General features: G+C 37.6%; 1 protein-coding gene across 2 annotated transcripts in view; it reads right to left on the reverse strand.

The window, feature by feature from the left end:
• Positions 1-19,341, reverse strand: part of LOC119648791 (protein trachealess) — a 178,651-nt gene that overhangs the window by 87,555 nt on the left and 71,755 nt on the right. For both annotated transcript variants that reach the window (XM_038050638.1, XM_038050637.1), the window contains exons 3-4: positions 9,896-9,963; positions 9,575-9,839 (exon numbers count right to left, since the gene is read on the reverse strand). In XM_038050638.1, the coding sequence (XP_037906566.1) occupies positions 9,575-9,839; positions 9,896-9,963 (333 nt within the window). The remainder of the gene's footprint in view (positions 1-9,574; positions 9,840-9,895; positions 9,964-19,341) is intronic.

Raw genomic sequence — 19,341 nt, forward strand, 5'->3', positions numbered from 1 at the left:
TTAGAACACAAGGCTGTCGTCCGGAAGGCCGCGGTTCAAATCTCACTGGTAGCAGTGGAATTTGTATCGTGATTTGACTTCGGATACCAGTCGACGCAGCTGTGAATGAGTACTTGAGTCAAATCAGGGTAATAATATCGGGTGAGCGGGACGTTGACCACATTGCCTCCTACGGGGTACCGGGGTGTACGGTTACGGTCGTGAATGAAGTGCTCTAACCCACTTCAAGGCCCTGATTCAATATGGATTGTTGCCGGATTTTAGTCAATACTAGTAATTAGTGCCTATCATTTAGGCTCGGACGATCCTACCTACTTACAAACTAAAGGGGGTGGTAGTGGCCGGTGGTAGCCCAATCGGAGAATTCGTCGAGAACCCCCGGCAACATCGAGCACGTATTCAGAATGGTGTATTTCAGTATGGTTTGAACCACACTATGTGAGAGTCTCAGGACATCAGGGGAAGCCGTGAGGGATTAAGATACAATATCTGTAGCTGACAATATTATAGGAACTACAACCACCCGCTCGAGACGCCAAATTTCCCGAGCCAATGGCTCATAGTTCACCTTCTTCTCCACGTATTTCCGTTAGATGTTGCTATTACGAGGGATAGAATCATCAATAATATACGCGGAGCGACTCGTCTTGTCAGTTAACAGTACGTCAGGGTTGTTATGTGGAAAATGGCGATCAGTCAGAACTTGCCGGTCTTAATACATGCTGTAAGCAGGACTATCACGTACTGCTTGCGGCTCATATCGGTAAACCGGACATGTTCCCGTGATCAGCCCATGCTTGTATGCAAGGTTTTCATGGATAACCTTACATACAGCATTATGCCTGGTGATGTGTTGCAGCAGTGCCATAGCAGTACCGTCAGAAATGAGATGGTCCAACGTCTCTAACGCCGAACCACACATTCTGCACTGTTGGTTCTCCACCCATTCTTTCATGATGAGATTTTTATAAGCTCGGGTGGCGACCACGTTGTCCTGAATGGCATACATGAACCGTCTCCGTCTCAGCAAAGAGCTCCCCAGCACATAGCCATCTGTTCGACAAATACAAGTCGACAAATTCACGTGTTTGCCGTAAATTGCCTTCGACTTCCATTCATCAATCCGTACTCGGTCCGAATTTACCCCACTCAGAAGTTTGAAAGATCGATCCTTCAAGTTAAGTGGAGTCTGCCCTACAGACAGTTGCATGCAAGGGACTCGTCTGTTCTTTGCTGTAAAAATAAGCGCGCAGCGGGTCGACTTGGCGATGATGTTGTGCCGCCACATCAACCACGCCCCTACCTCCGATGTCACGAGGCAGAGTTTGGATGATGCATTCAGAATTTGGATATAGTTGTCCGTATCCCCGGTGGACGTTTTACAGATCAGTCTTCGTCCACGGCAATATTCCGAAGGCATAAGCTAGTGGAGGGATAGCAAGTACATTCAACAGTGAATACATTTAATTATTATTAATTATGAAAATTGAGTTTAATGATTAATAATCCGAATTAAATCTATCTTATTTACGTTATCTGGTGTTTGACAAATAGCACTAACAGGTTTAGACAGGTTTAGCATTTTGCATATGTTGACGATATTTGTAGTATCGATCACCATAATAGAAATCTAATTAAAATGCTACAACGACTGCGCAAATACAATCTGAAACTAAATCCTAACAAATGTCAATTCTTGAAAACAGTCGTTCACTTAAGACACTAAATTTCAAATGAAGGGATAAGATAAAAAATTCGAAGCATTTTAAAAACATTCAGCAGTACTTTCACAAGACAATATTGGAACAGATTTACCTCTCTCGTATGCTAATAAATCTCTCGAAAAACAAACAAACCGTCATCCAGAAAGTGTTACTTGCTATCCTCTAGGGGATTAACATCTTCAGATCCTATACGGTAGAAAATTCATAGCAGTTACTCACCATTAGTGTCACTTTTTCCATATATAAAACCACCTTCTAAACTCACACGTATCAGAACGGACTTATCAGACTGCAATTTTGATATACAGTGACTCAAAGTCAAAATGATCCACCCGGTATAAAGCAGTTAAAATGTGTTGTACTGATTGAAAATAAGTAAATCATGAACTACTATAAATAAAAAAATGTTGCTTAAGATGAACTCGTTTACTTTTAAGTTTGTAAAAAATAAAAAATTTATTTCATTTATAAATATAATAACATAAACATAAAAATGCATAATTCCTAGTCAAAGTGAAAATGATCCATTAAAATAAAAAAGGCAAAAACAAAGTAAATTCAAAATTTTTTTTAGCTAATTAATATTTAGTATGAAGCCCTTTAGCCACCCTAACAGCTGACAGTCTTCTTGGCATTGACTCAACAAGTTTTTTTGTGAATTCTGATTGATTCTTTGGCCATTCCTCCAAAATAACCTACTTTAAGTGATTTCGGCTAGATATTCTATGTTGCCTGATTCGATCGTCTAGAAAGTCCCACAAATGCTCGATAACATTCAGATCTGGTGATTGTGGTGGAGTTTCGATAACCTTAGGACAATTGTAGAGCATCCATTCGCGAATGAGAAACGATTTGTGTTTGGGGTCGTTATCTTGGTAAAACTGGAAATTCCCTTCAAGACCCAAATTTCTGGCACTGGCATGTAAATTGTCCTTTAGAATTTGAAGGTACATAAATTTGTCCATATTGCCGTCTATGACATAAATATTCCCGACCCCATTGGCTGCCATGCAACCCCAAACCATTACTGAACCGCCCCCATGTTTTACGCTCGCTTGTAAATTTTTCAAATTTAACTCTTCATTCTTCTTTCTCCATACTCGAACTTTTCCGTCGGATCCAAAAACATTAAATTTGCTCTCATCTGCAAAGATAACGTTGTTCCAGAATTCTGGACCGTGTGAATAGTAACAATTTGCAAATTCTAGCCGGCGTTGCTTATTTTTTGGACTAATTAACGGCTTTATTCGAGGGGCTCTGTTGTTAAATCCATGATTTCTCAAAACGATTCGGATTGTTTCGTCGCAGACCTTGATACCTAAATGCTTTTCAACTTCTACACGTATTTTTGGTGCACTTATTTTAGGATTGTCTGGAACCAAATTTAAAATCCATCGTTCGTCACGCTCGGAAAAAGCCTTTTTAGGACTTATACGAACTTTATTACCGATGCGATTTTCTCTAAATCGCTCAATTATATGTTGTACAGTTGAAGGACTTTTATTAACAATATTCGCTATCGCTCTTTTACTTTTTCCAAGCATAAAATGATGGATCACTACCTCCCGCTCTTCGTACGTCGTGTGTCGACCCATTTCACTAGAAAACTTGCCGAAATAGAAATGTAACTGATGACTGCACTCAGCGAAGGGCTATAGTCAACTGCACAGTTGCACAGCTACGCATTTTAACAGTACATCACAAAAGTTTAGTACCAAGTTCATTGGAATAAGTTGCCTGGATCATTTTCACTTTGACCCCATATTCGGACCAATGACAAATATTAACAAGTAACTGCAAAGAAAATACACTAATTTCAAATATATCTTGAGTATTTATTACTAACATATCAAGAATTATTATTACGTTGAAATAAATTCATTTGTATTAACTATACTTTAATCTAACTCGACTAAAGTCATTTTCAATGGGTAGATCATTTTCACTTTGAGTGACTGTAATCTTTAAGTAAGGTAAAATGAATACCAACGCAGGTGCGCTCCCCAGAATTGATTTTAATTGGGATATATTAAAAACAATGATTCCCACTGATACGGATGAAATTGTAAAGAAAACTTTGGCGATTACACGGAGTATGTCAGCCGAACAGAGGCCAGACAAAATTAACCCCTTGAAGTAATCAAATTTATCCCTGAGGGTAATAATCCATCGAAAGCAATAAGCAAATTAGTTGCACCGTCCAGTGTTATTACTTCTTTCTGAAAATAAATGCTTGTTTTGTCTATTCTTTCCACTATAGAGCTCCAGATTTCTGTGAGTATGATAAATTCCAGTTTTTCCATCTTTCTAGACAGACTAAGGGCTTCTTCTCTAATTTCTTCTACCCGTTCCGTATCTGTTGGGATGGATATCAAATATTTTTTTCGAAAATGATGGGGTCCTAAGTCCGCATCAACTTAATGCTGGACCGGACCAAATGGCGAGCAACTTACTCCTTCTTTCCTGGTCCACGGACCCCTCGCTCAGGGCTTGCACCCAAACTTTACAAAAATGTCAAGCGATGACGGCTTTACAGTTTCTTGTCAGGGCAGAGGCAAATCGTCAGACGCTGCCTCATCTCTGCCCTGGGAGCAGCGTGACCGTAGCGGCTCGCAGATGTTGAGTGCTCCTTTATATAATTCGTAGAACGGGACATGACTACGAATTATATTGAGCTGTTCTGGATGTGCGTAATAAAAAATTTTCTCGGGAGCTACACAGGACGTCGGCCAGTCCCGAAAGGATGTAGTAAGATCTGGCTGATTGCGGAGTCGTGGAAGCGGATGGTAAACAACTGAAAAGATGAAAAGAACACTTCGCAAGAGTCCTTAACCGTATTACATCCGGTGAGGTTCCTCCTTTTGTGAATGAGAGGGCTAGTCATCCTAACATGCGGATACGGACTGTTCCTCCAAGCAAAGCAGAGCTGAGCTTGACGATCCCCCGCAGAGTAATTTATCACTGCATCTGCACTGACTGCAGATCTGCTCGTATGGAAATCTTGGGAATCCGAGGCCTTTCCAGAGAGTGGAAGAAGGGGACGATCGTTAGGATTCGAAAAAATGGCACCCGTCTTAACTGTGATAATTGGAGGGGAATGTGCGTGGACCGTGCCGTTGCAAAAGTAATAGCTAAAATAATCCTGGAATACATCTCGAAAGCTCGATCTACAGGGAGCAGGTTTATTTTTGCCCCAATTCTCTTGCATTGACCACATCATCACCTTACGGATCACTTTGGAACAGTGCCCGGAATTTAAATCCTAACTGCACCTGCTCTTTAACGATTTCGAGAAAGCATTCGATAACGTGAACAGGGAGTGTATCTGGAGTGCTCTACATACGAAGAGCATTCCAGAGAAAATAATAGCTCTTATCATCAAGGATTCAAGGATTTCTAGGATTAAATGATCTTTAAGAAATCTATCAAATTCACTCGGTAAACGCATACATTCCAAATAATTTCCATTATGGGGAGATCCTAGGATTTCATTATCACCGCGAAACGACAGCCAAAAATTTTACAACAAATAACATACAATTCTTTTAAGAACTCTCCAGTGACCCATTTCTTTTCGATACTGAGATAATAAATCTGTATCTACTTTGCATCGTGCGAGATATGCCATCATAGATTGCCTATGTATTGGGCTATTTTCATGTGACAAACTTATTGACGCATGTGGTTGCAGTCAATGCTTCCACTCATAGAGAATAGATTTAAATCAGAAGGATTAAATAAGCAGCATGAAAAATAAAATACTAATTTTTTCAAAAAAGAATACATCAATCATTTTCTTTCGAGGTTTTCATTGCGTATAAATGTAATTTGCGAATAAATAATGCTTTGTTGAAATATCTAGTTACTGATCTAATCCCATCTTTGTAGGTTCTGGATACCACACAATATACGAGTGCCTTACAAATCACAATTTCGCGATCTTTTTCTGTAAAATTTTTATGAAAATAATCGGCGGGTTGTGCGATATGTCTACAGGGTTCTTATTCAACTGGCACACTTAGCAGTGTTGGAAAAGTCACTAAAATTGTTGCACTATCATCATAGAAAAACTCGCTTTCTAATTCAATTTCTTCTCCCAAATTGGTTGAAACCTGAAACCGGTGTAAAACACTGACGATTTACAAATCCCGCTATTTCTGATTGACATGACTTATCATTATTATTCGATTGCATAATATATGCATCGTATGGTTCTATTTTATGTGACCATAAAATATTTTTTCATCACGGGTGATAAGAAAAATTATATTAACATGTTTTAACACATAATAAATAAAGATAAGACTTTATAAAAGCTATTATTAGTATTATATATCTATTGGTTGATATTTGAAAACGAGCTTTTGAGGCCTAAGGTAGGGAGTAGAGACTGGGATGCCCCAAATCATCGCGGAGCGTCTCCATGGCTTTGGCTGCCGTCCGCCTTTTCGTCAACATAACCATTGATATCACCGGCAATGACTTTTAGGACATTTTGTTGAGTAGTTGCCAGAAAGCGTTTTTCTCGACCCAACGTCAATAGGGAATACTTCATTATCAAATAAAGGGAGCAAAATGATATGTAAGTTATTGAACCTTGTGACCTCTTCTACAATATGAACGTGATTCGACTCTGAAATCTATTCCATGTTGACCAATATTTCCGAAACTTCACACACCTTGAAGTAGAGCACAGAGTAGTTCTGATTTTCTTAGGAATCGAATCCTGAGTTTGTCATTCAATTGATAGTGGGCCTGACCAATTGGGAAAATGCTTTTTCCCGCGATTTTTGGTCTACGAACTCCTGTTTTGTGGTAATCAATTTTCCAAAAATAGGTGACTTGCAGTTACACCCAGGGCAAAGGCAACTCATCAGACGCTGCCTTACCTCCACCTCACCATCGATATCTTATGATGTTTATCATCATAGATGTGAAGCCTACTGTGAACGTTCTTATTAGGTCCGTCGAAAAGGTTGCAATTACTGCACTGTATACACTAAAGAAATAACCGTTAATTGAAGCTCTGCTACGATATACTTGCACTCTTTATGGTGGTCTAAGCAACACAACCTTACAAAAATTTACTTATATTATTACTTATGAAAGTAGACACTTAAGGGAGAGAAACCACATTTTTGCAAAGTTCAAGCTGAGTTACGCGATAATATTCCCCTGAAGGTCGTACTTGGAGTTCTTCAACTTCGGGACTTGTAGCGACATCAATTTTTATCTGAAACCAAAAAGCTTTCAACTTTACGTCACTAACTTATTTTCTAAGAATATGAACCTCAATGTTGAAAGTTGAAAGTAATCCAAATTAAAGTTTCCAGGTATTCAAAAAAAATATTTCAATTTTTTTTCACTAATTATGCAAAAACAGACATCCTTTATCCCAAATGTTGGTTTAGGTTCTTGGTAATTTTGTAAAGAATCATAGCTCCAAACTTCATAATGTACCACTTATTAGTTTTTGAGCTCATTTATTACTTTATGATTAATAACGGGTATTGAGCAAATATGAAAAACATCACTTTGAGGAAAAGACGTTTGAAAAAAAATTGCTTTAAAAATCGCCCTTCGGATATGAAGACATAATTCTTAATTGCGAACAAAATATAGTTAAAACAAATACATATCCACTCGTACAAGAGACTGATGCCAAATAATTATAAATGCACTATTTACATAACGCTACCAGATTTCGAAAGGGCATAAAGCGATTACCTTCTATGCGGTAGATCCTGAGTTTGTACCCGATAATCGCTCGCTTCTATCAATCAAGGGCCACCCCTTAAAGGAGGAAACTATATTTGAAGTTTTATTTTCCTGTACTTTTATTTGTATTTTTTTAGTGGGAAGAATTCTTTAGAATTTAACAAAATTTTGACATTATAATGGCCTTATTGAAAGAGACAAAACTAAACCAAAAAGAAAAAAAGGTACGCGACATTATTCCGCTAAAAATCGTTACTAGACTTTTCCAACATTTCCAAATTTTATCTATATTTCTAATTTATTTCCAAATAATATGAAACTCAATGCAGTTAAAAATAATAAAAATAGAAAAATTTGCAGGTGTTCAAAAAAATATTTCAATTTTCACCATTCCTATTGTTATTAAAATCGGTTTACTATCTGTCAGTCCGCCTGTCTATCTGTCTGCCTGTCACGCTAATTTTTCTCGAAGACGGTAGTAGCCATTCACATCAAATTTGGTGGAAATGTGAGAACTGTAAGCGCATACAGTGAGTTATATAATTCTACATCGAATTTAAGGGGGGAGGTATCAAATGAAAGATCTCAGTTAGTCCTTTCCGAAGCTGGTCTTAGCCTTGACATTTCTTGGAAAGATGGGGAGTACGGGGGGTCGAAAATGATAATTTCTTGAACCGACCCATTCTCAGAAACTACCCAACCGAGCATCTGAAAAAAATTAGAAGGTTGCCACTATACGGTGCCTAGGCTCCGAAATACCCTCCATACCGATGTCTTTTCAAATAAAGTTAATAATAGAAATACTTACTATAATTGTTAGTAATTGACCGTATATTACTATAGTTTTTAGTAATTGGCTGCAAAATCCCCCTTAGCATAAAGCATGATCTCACCAAGTTTGATGGATATCGCACTGTTACTAACAAAGTTATAATTGATCAAAGTTGCCTTTTCTTTGCAAATTCAAGACTTTAAATGTCAATATCACCTGAGTGTGGATATTCTCACATAATATATGCATATATTACCTGCTACGAACTAACGGGACAAGTACACACTTAAATGTCTTTACTAAATACACAAAACCTTTCATACCTTAAGCGTCTAGTTTCCCCACTTGTTTACCACTAATTATGCACAAAAACAGCCTTAGAAATTAGATATCATCACAAATATTGGTTTATATTCTTCCTAATTTCCTAAAGAATCATACCCCCAAAGTTCATAATGTTCATTATTTTTTGAGCTAGAATTCCCGCAAATTTGAAAAACATCATTTTTAGGAACATGTGAGTTACACCCAATATCAATACTGACCTTGAGTTTGTCCTAATAACGATGTTGGAACATACAACAAAGATATTGAATAATTAGTATTGATTAAAATCATAACGCATAAGAATCACATTGAAAGATAATATCAATGTAAACATCCTCCAACTAGAAAGCTAAGATCATAGAATCACTAACCACCTTATCTCAAACTTAGTATGAATCATCAATCCGAATCAACTAGAGCAATAAACAAAACTGCATAATCAGCAGAATGAAACATAGATATCAAATTACCGAATATGGAAAATGTATTATAGAGTAATAGTTCGAGAACTTGTCCTTTTTACCGAATAGTCTTAGAACCTAACCTAATCTCTCTTGCGGAACAGTATTTTTTAAGTTAGTTATACACAAGTGTAGTAATAATAACAAATATAAATCAAGTGTTATAAAAAGAACTGAAGTGTTTAAAAGACCAGTCTCGCGGAAAAGACTTAAAACCAATTTTCTTTTTTGAAATATTACACCCAAGTAATATGTATAACTCGCGTTTGAAAATCCTGTTTTGGATAGAAAGACATTTATGATTCTTAATAACGAACAAAATACAGTTATAACAAATACAAATGCACTCGCAAAAGGAACTGATGCCAATTATTTCTCCTGGGCGCTCGACCCTGAACCTGCCGATAATCGCTGGGTTCTACGACCATAAAATCTAAAGTAATGCGAATTTCTGTTTGAAATTTCTGGAACCTATCCCAAGATAGCTAAGTTATGCAATAAAAAAGTCGGCTCTGAAAACACCCTAATGTGGTTTCCCCCTTAAGGCAATATCAACATCTAGTATAACTTACCATCGGGGTTATTTGTGCCCTGAGTGCTTCCTCCACCTTCATCAGAGGCTCCAGACGAGGGTGAAGCCAATCCGCCAGTTTGTGCGTTTGACAGACATAAGCCTAACTGGTCAGCTATTTCCGCGTGATCTCCTTGATGCACGTAATCGAATATGCTGCTTCCGGTCATCTCAACTTGGGATAGTCCAAGGTAAATAGATACAGTTTCTGAGATGTATAAGAATCTCCCATCTGCAGCTACCGCTAAAGCAAAGCCATCCAGGGACTAAACGTATTTTCATCATTAAAAGTATAAAAAGCTAGTAAATTTTCACAACGTACCTGAAGTATATGAGTACCTTGATGCTGTTCGAATAAATCTAATGCAGGGCTACGGCGAATTGACGCACCTGAAAGCAAAAAAAATATATACTCGTACACAAAAAAGGTCGATTTTACTTTTTTCTGATCCCATCAAATTTCAATTAACATTACACAATCCAACAAATCTTAACGCTTATCTTTGCTAGAAGTTAAGCCGTGGTTTATAATATATACATACATACATATACAATACATCTTTTGTCACATAAAGATAATATAAGCGGAGATAGGAAGGCGCAATGAAGATGAAACTCAATGCTAGATCTAACCCAAGCTGCACATTTCCACAATTTCGGAAAGTGCAATAAACCACAATTCTTAGACAATAAGCAAACAATGTGAAGTATTGGGAAAAGTATTTTAAATACTATTCTAACAAATCAGGCAACAAATTTAATATGGGTTTACAAAATATAATTTTGATTTTTTACCTTAATACGAGCTAAATTGTATAAATAAGATGGTTATATCACGTCGCATTTAGTAGTGAAAAGCGTTTGTTTATTGATTTTTACTTAGACTCATATGAATCAATAGGATACATTTTTAAGGTTTCGTTTCTCAGAAACCGCTATACCGATTGACACGACATTTAGTGAGAAAGTGGGACCTGTGAACGGGGGGGGGGGGGGGGGGGGGGGCGGTAACCATACATGCAAAAAGAGGTGTAAAACTTTTTTCACCGAATATAGTTATCTTGGTTATCAAATCAAAGGTCTCGATTAGTACTTAGTTACTTAGTTTTGAAATTTGTTAGAAAGGCGGCGAGTGGAAATTGATTATTTCTTTAACGAACCCATTCTCAGAAACTACCCAACCGAAAAATCTGAAAAAAATCTATGCATCTATGGTGCCCAGGCCTCAAAATACTCTCCAAATTTGTTATAATTTGTTGTTGCAGTATCCTTCTGGAGCCATTCGCTCATAGAGTAAATTGGAAATGCGTGAAGATATGTTAGATCAATTTTGAGCACAATATTTATGGCTTCAATATGCATGATATTTTGTTTGACAATATATGACGGAACATTTTGCATTCTTAGCTACGGATGAAAAAAACGTATATAGAGAGTTGTTCACATAAGATTCCTGGAAATTTTTCCACAGTTGCTTTACATATTTCCCTCTGCTTCCGTTAATTTTGGAAATCGCCGTTTTAGAAACACTAAATACCATTGGAAGCCGACTATCCGAAAGTCTCATTCTAGTTTTTAAAGGTGCAGCATTTTTCGACAATTGAATGCACATATTTCATAACGGTTAACACTGATTGCACTAACGTTTTGTTGTAAACAGTGAAAATTAGTGTAAAATCAAATTGAAAAAGATCTTTGCAAAATTAACGAAAAAGTTAATTTTTTAGAGTATCCTATGGCGCCCGCAGTCCAGCTTAGTTTTCCAATTATTTAACTTTTGCGAGTATCAACTTTTGTGAGTTTCTACTGTACCTAGTTTTGACTAAGGTGAAAGTCAGGCGTGGCTTATGGGGATCCGCAAAATTCCTCATGAATAAAATACAATGACTGTTAACTTGATTAATTGTTTTACCACGTGCACCCAATAGAAACAACGAACGTTCACCCGCCTTAAAAAGCATGCAAATGGGGCACACACTGACAGCGATAGCTACCCACAACGACGGAATATTAATGGGCGATTATATTATTAAGAGGTCATCCCGTGTGTTAGATCCGGGGAATCGAATTTTTTTTTGCATCAATTGTATCTAGCTATAGTGTAAAATATGTGGGCACAGTGATTTTTTGATATTCGGAGTCGTTCGGAAATTATAGTGTTAAACACGTAATAAGTCGCATGCCAGATTTATGTCGATCGCCGTAATAAGCGCGTATTTATCGGTCCAAATGACGTTCGAATGACTTCGCTAAAAGAACAAGCATTGAAGCCGATGGTGTACATGTGTTTCTTCAAGAAACCTAAGGTTTATGAACTAGATATAGCAGATTAACGAACAGTTAAGATTTTATGGCTAAAAATCACATTGTATTTTTTAAATGCGTTTTTCTCGAAACTGCATATTAAAAATCTGTTGCCACCATAGTCCAAAAACCAATCCAACGAAATTCTTTGAAATTTTCACCACTTTTCAGAACATTTTTCTACGGTCCACAAACCAGGATAATTAGGATTCATTCCGTAGTTTTTTTTTTATTCATTAAAAAGCCTTAAAAAAAAGAAAAATTTCTAAAAAAGCGAAATAAAAACGGCCTTTACACGGGATGACTTCCTTAAGTTCTGTTTAACTAAGGCAAATTTCCAAAAAAACGAAAAAAACGGCCTTCGCACGGGATGACCCCCTTAAGTCCTTCAGACAACAGAGAAACAAATGTGTGTACCTGTGCCATAGAATTGTTTTTTTTTTCAGACGAACGTCTGTGTCGAACTTCTGCATCTGTGTGTCAGTCAGAGCCAATATTCAGACAAGTGTCTGCACCTGCGTCTGCCTCAGACAACAGCCAGAAAAAGCTTCGCATTTGAATGCCATGATATAGTTTGTACATACATATAAGCCAATGAGTTGGGTATATCCACTCACGGAATACGCAAATAAGTTTACAGTGGTGGACACAATCATTGGCGTAATTAGAAGTTTCAAGAACCCGGTTAGAGAAAATATTTTTATACAGTTTTGTAAAAAACAAAAGCATAGATTAAGGTTTCTGTTTTCTCCTCCTCCTGAGGGCAATAAGCAACTGGAGTTTACTCTGTTTATTGTTCGTTAATAATAAATAAATGAATAATTCATATAAAGAAGAATTATAAAAAATATTTGTCACCGGATTGGCACCTCTTAAAATTAAGTAAAATTTAAAATACTAAATCCACATTCAATATGTCTCTCTCTCTCTCCGTCTTTCCCCCTAATAGACTCCCTGCCCTGTTTTGGTAATGATAAAAATCATTTCTCTAGAACAATCTAATAAAACTTACAATTATAGTTTTTGAAAGATATTTTTTTTTGTAACTATAAATATTTAAAAATTTTTAGATTTGAACGTGCTGAAAATCGCGCCCCTGATATCTAACGTCACAAATCAACGTTTCAACTCAATCTCCGAAATACTCTACGAGACCTCTGAAAAGGGACTTAGGCCATATATTCCGACCAATTTTTGGAAGGAAGTTTTCCATGCAGTACACGATCTTCCGAACCCGAGCATTTAGGCAACGAATCGGTTTATCACTAACAAATATATCTGTCCCCAATGAATAAGGATATTAACCCCTGCCAGAATGGTAAAGTCACCAAGCACGTACCAAAAGAAGTAGGCTTATTCCCTCAGTCAACAAAGCGTCTTAACACGATCCACGTCCTCATCATTGACCTATTGCGAGATTCGCATGGCTTCAAATATTGCCTCATAATCATCGATAGGTTCACGCGGGGGCCTAAGGCAATACTTCTGGCCGACATTTCCGCACAATCGTGCGCTGAGGCCTTTTGCCGGGAATGTCCAGCCGTAGTCATTACGGACCAAGAAATGCAGTTCGAGCCTACTCTGTTCTCGGAGTTACGCAAACTCCTAGGCTTTAAACGCTATCGAACGACTGCATACCACCCGCAATCCAATGAGATGCATGAACGCTGGTATAGGACACTGAAGGCCGCTATAATGGCCCAGGATGACTCTTCGTGGTCGCACGTTCTGCCTTTCACTTGGGCTACGTACAGCGCATCGCGACGAGTTTGCCGCCTGCTCCGCAGTTAGTATACGGGGAGAATTCGAGACTTCCCAGTGATCCTGGGTTTGATACCAGGTCAACCCTTTCCACCACTGGGATTTTGCGCTTACTTCGGGACGCCGGGCCGTTGACAAATTGAAATCAAATGGTAATATAAAACAAATATAAATGAAAAATATAACTGTAACTGTACTGCGGGCATATCGAATTGCTTACCGCTGGTGCTACACATACGTGTATCTATTTGATTTGGACATTAACCGGAACTCCGTTAGCATATACATACCTGCCTCGACTAATTGACGCTGATATACAAATAAATAAAAAAAGAGAAAAAAGGTAAAAATAAGATATTGATGCAACATTGCTGGCACCTCACACGGACGCATGCATAGGTGTACATAACATACAGTGCACGAACTAAGGTTAGCCGCACTTACATTTTTCCAGATTTTGAAAAAAAATCCAGGTTTTTTGATTTTTTACATGCTGCAAGTGCGAACTAAGGTTAGCCGCACTCATTGTTTAGAGCAAAATAAACAATGCTGTGGACATGTTTATGTTTTGTTTTGACTTGATTCACCGTTATGCACATTCTCTCGACACTTTCACATTTCACATGCAGTTGTCGTTTGTAATTCAAGCGAATCACCATGGGTCATGGAAAACCACTGACCGAAAGGGAAAAAGCGAAAATTGCGACAATTAACGACTACATGAATATGTCAAACCGGAAGATTGCAAATTAATCGGAGTGAAAAAGTTGTTCGAAATTTCCTGGAAAATCGCGAAAATTGCCGCAAAAATTACGTGACAGGCCGGCCATCGACGATATCTCCAGCACAAAACCGGCATTTGATACGATCTGCAGCGAACAGCAGCAAGTCTGCTCAAGCTGGAAAATAATTTCCCCATTGGTGTTTGACGTACAAAAATGATTTCAAGTGCAGCTACTTGAAATACAAAAAACTGATGCGCAAGCCTATGTTAACTTCAAACAATATTGAAGGCCGTAAGAAATTCGCCCTGGATCACATTCATTGGAGAAAAAATATGGTAGCATATTATTTTTTCGGAAGAAAAAAATTCAATTTGGATGGCCCGGATGGTTTTACCTATTAATGGCACGATTTACGTACTGAAGGAAAAAATTTCAGTAAGCGTCAATCCGGCGGTGGCTCAGTAATGGTATGGGGTGCTATTGGCTATTTAAAAAACATGTCTCTGTCATTCATTTCGACCAGAATGAACGCTGAGCATAATCAGCAGATGATTGGCCCTCATTTCTCAACGTATGGCTTCGAATTTGCTGGTCTGAACCACAGTAGATCTACTATAGGCAGTACCCTTACAAAAATGACCCCACTTGCAAATGTGCTTGCCACTGTGCTGCAACAAGGAAAAGGCATAATCTTCGTCAAATCGTATTGGTAAGAGAGAGATCGGTGAGCTTTTGCTATTCTGGTACTACGGCGTACTCACCCATATAGCAAAAAGTTGTTTCACGTATTCACTTATACATAAGCAAAAACTTGCCAATCTCACCAATATTGGCAAGTCCGGGCGGTATGTCAAACACAGCTGATTGGGTTTTCGGTACATCTCGCTCATGCTCAAGGGCAAAACAATTTGCAATCGTGTGTACTCGCACTGATTTCCCCCCCTTGAGGGGCAAGGGGGAGTGAGGTAGCTGTCTAGTATCTAACTGTGGTCTGAACTGGCAATTTCAGCAAGACAATGCACCAATACATGTGGTCAGATCAACTTTGGCTTATTTTGAGCAACGTAGCATACGACGTTTTGACATTATCGAGAACGTACGGTCTATTTTGGCACGAAAAGTTTATGAAAATGGCCGGCAATGCAGCAGTAAAGATAAACTCAAAGAAGCTATATCAAATCCGATCACTGTATGACAGTCTTTCGCGTCTAATCGTCGCTTTACATGATGCCAGAAGCAAATAGATCAAGTACTGATTGGAAACCAATACGAAAATTAATTTTTTTTATCTAAAACCGTAAGTGCGGGTAACCTTAGTTCACACGAAAAAATCGAAAAACCTGCAAAAAATCCTAGAATTATTTTTGAATTGAAATAGTCTCTAATAAAATTATAAAAAAATAAAACATAAAAATCTTTTGTTTTTTTCTCAGAATCTTGGAAAATGTAAGTGTGGCTAACCTTAGTTCGTGCACTGTATGTAAACAAGTCGGGAAACCGGAAGCTGGACGCTTCAGGTATGAAAGGTTTTGTTTGCTTCTTGTGTCAGTATATTTGAGTGTAGAACTATCCCATTTGTACGTAGCCCGTTAAGAATATGCATTTAGTACTTCGCGTTGTAAATTTACACGGTAAGGCAACTTTGAGCTACTGTAACTTTGTTACTAATAGTATGATTTTGATCAAACTGGAGATAATATGCTTCATATTATATTTTATACTACTACCAACTTTTATAACTCTGACATAAACTTAAGGGGGGTTTTACTCAATTTTCCCAAAAATACGGTAATATACTATTATTAACTTAATTTGAACAGATATCGATATGGAGAGTATTTTGAGGCCTGGGTACCACATAGAGGCAGCTTTATGATTTTTTTCAGATTTTTCGGTTGGGTAGTTTCTGAGAATGACTCCGTTAAAGAAATCATCATTTTGCGCCCCTCCCACTCCTCGCCTTTTTAACAAATCTCAAAACTAAGACCGGCTTCGAAAAGTACTACTCGAGACCTTTCATTTAATACCACATGACTATATTTGGTGAAAAAAAATTTTACACCACCTTTTACATGTGAGGGGACCCCCCCTAAATCTCAACGTAGGAGGATATTACTCACTGCATGTCTGGGGGTCCACAGTTCCCACCTTCTCACCAAATTTCGTGTCAATCGGTATAGCCGTTTCTGAGAAAAGTGTCTCAGACAGACAGACATTGAACCGATTTTAATAAGGTTTTGTTTTAAAAACAAAAATTGAGCAAAAGCATCTCAATTTCCTCCTTACTGCGTGCACAAAAGCATATGTGCATATGTATACTTATACATATTTACGTAAATTGAATACCGCTGATACTAACTTACATATATATCTATCTTAATTATGCATACACATACCTGTCTCCAGTAATTGATAGTGGTATACAAATAAATAAAAAAAGCTAAGAAACAAAAACTAAAATGTCACCATGCACCCCGCCGTTCATAAAAGTTCACTTTATATGAATAACGTCGTCGTCATGTCTTAGAGTGCAAACAAATCCACATTAAATGTACAACTTTACCCTTCTAGTACTTTATTAGTAATGGTTGGATTGCGTTCAAACTTTTCAGAATTATGTCCCATATTATCGCCTAAACCTTCTAGGATGCACTTCAGGGGGTTTTCTGGTAAATTTCCAAAATGAGGTTCTATACTATTATTAACTTTATTTATGCAGATATCAGAACGGAATGTATTTTGAGGTATCGTATAGATGCATCACTATGATTTTTTTCAGATTTTCGATTGGATAGGTTATGAGAAAGAGACTTGCTTCACCTTTTGGGGGACACGTTTGGAGCCCCCACTCCCCTATGTTTCACCCAATATTAAAAATAAGATCGGTTTCAAACGTTACTAATCGAACCCATTCCCTAGAAATCATATTCCGCAAAAAAATGTACACTCCCTTTCACATGTATGGGGACTCAGACTCAATATTTATTTATTTATTTATTTAATTAACGGACAACAAACAGAGAAAACTCCAATTAATTATTGTCCTCAGAGGGAGGAGAAAGCAAAAAACTTATCCTACGTTTAAAACTACTTAAGGGGGTCATCCCGTGTGTCGGGTTGGAGAAATCGATTTTTTTTTGCATGAATTGTATCTATATATAGTGAAGAATATGTGGGCAAAGGGATTATCCGATATTCCGAGCCTTTTAGAAATTACAGTGTTAAACAGGTAAGGAGTTTGCAGCCGCGGCTAGAGTACTCGATGAGAAAGAGCATCGAATCTTTTTTTACCTGTTAGTTTTTTACCTGAGCCTTATAAATTCGAACACAGGTATAAATATAAAAAGATGGAAAACCAATCAATTGTCTAAACTTATTTGCTGTTTGGAATAAAAAGGATAATCCAGTCTAGAGTGAGCACTGAAAGGCTTTCAAACTATACTCAGTTATTTTGTTGTAAGTATTGTGCTGTTTGTGTGTTCAGTGATTTTTTTAAATGGATCATAAGAAGGGAGATCGCTTTAACGTTCAACGTCATGCTCGCACTAAAAAACGAGTATTTCATGGAAATCGATAGTGATCAGAGAAGAAAAAGGACTTCACATCAACATTAGCAAAGAAACTTTTAGCAAGCGTGAACATGGATGTTCCAATTGCGATAAGTTTTGTATATTGTATATTGGATTTTGCTGGAGTTTTCTCCGGCACTACTACAAATTTTTGCAAATAATAAAATATACGTAGTAGTAAAAAAGGAATGTGTAGGACATGTCGAGAAAAGAATGGGAACGCGGCTTAGAAATGTAAAGAAGAATCACAAAGGCATTGGTGGAAAAGGGGCTGGAAAACTTACTGATAAGGTTATTAACGACCTCACTACATTTTTTGGGCTAGCTATTCGTCAACACGCAAATTCGATAGAAGGAATGAAGCAAGAAACTTGGGCAACTTTCTCCCATAAATGTTCTACAGACGAAAATCCTCAGCATCAAAATTGTCCAGCAGGCGAGGACAGTTGGTGCAAATGGCGCAAAGTGGAAACTAAAGGAGAACTGGATAGTTTTCACCACGAGAAGGCACCTTTGGCTAAAGAAGTTCAAACAGTCATCAAACCAATCTACGAAGATTTGTCACGAGATGATCTCTTGAACAGATGTTTAGGAGCAGAGACCCAGAATAACAATGAGTCGTTAAATGCATTGATATGAACTTTCGCTACTAAACACCTTCATTCTGGGGTCAGGGTCGTAGAAATAGTCACTTTTCTGGCTGTAATTATTTTCAACGAAGGATTCAATGGCATTCTCAAAATCCTAGTGACAATGGGATGTCAAGTTGGTCACATATGCCAGGTTTATGCCGACCGCCGTAATGAAGCGCGAATTTGGCGGTCCGAACGACGATCGACTGACCTCGCTAAAAGAGCTAGAATTGATACCAGAAAGCAACAATCGGCCTTACAAGACTTTTTTGAAGAAACGGAGGGTGCTTTCTGTGGACCAGGTATAGCAGGTTAATAGTGAGTTAAAATTTTACTGTTGATAATGACATTTAAATTTTCAAATGCGTTTTTCTCGAAACTGCATCTTGAAAATCGGCTGCCACCATAGCTCAAAATCTATACAACCAAATTCTTTGAAATTTTCACGACTTCTTTAATACATATTTCTACGGTCCGCAAACTAGGATAATTGCAATCGGAAGGGTAGTTTTTTTTTATTCATAAAAAAAGCCGTAAAAAAACACGAAAATCCAAAAAATTAAGTTTAAAAGCCCGCCAAAAATGTACCTTTTAATATTTTGTAATTATCCTAGTTTGCGGACCGTGGAATATTCTCTACATTAAAATGCCGTTTAGTTTTTTTTCCTCAAATGAACACAGCGCCCTCCAGCGTGGCAGCAGAAAAACACCTTTTTTTGGAGATGGGTGCATAAATTGACACGTATTCCGAAAATTAGCTACGATATCAAGCTGAAA

This window comes from Hermetia illucens, chromosome 2 (genome assembly GCF_905115235.1).
Source record: "Hermetia illucens chromosome 2, iHerIll2.2.curated.20191125, whole genome shotgun sequence".
NCBI classification, from domain to species: Eukaryota; Metazoa; Arthropoda; class Insecta; order Diptera; family Stratiomyidae; genus Hermetia; species Hermetia illucens.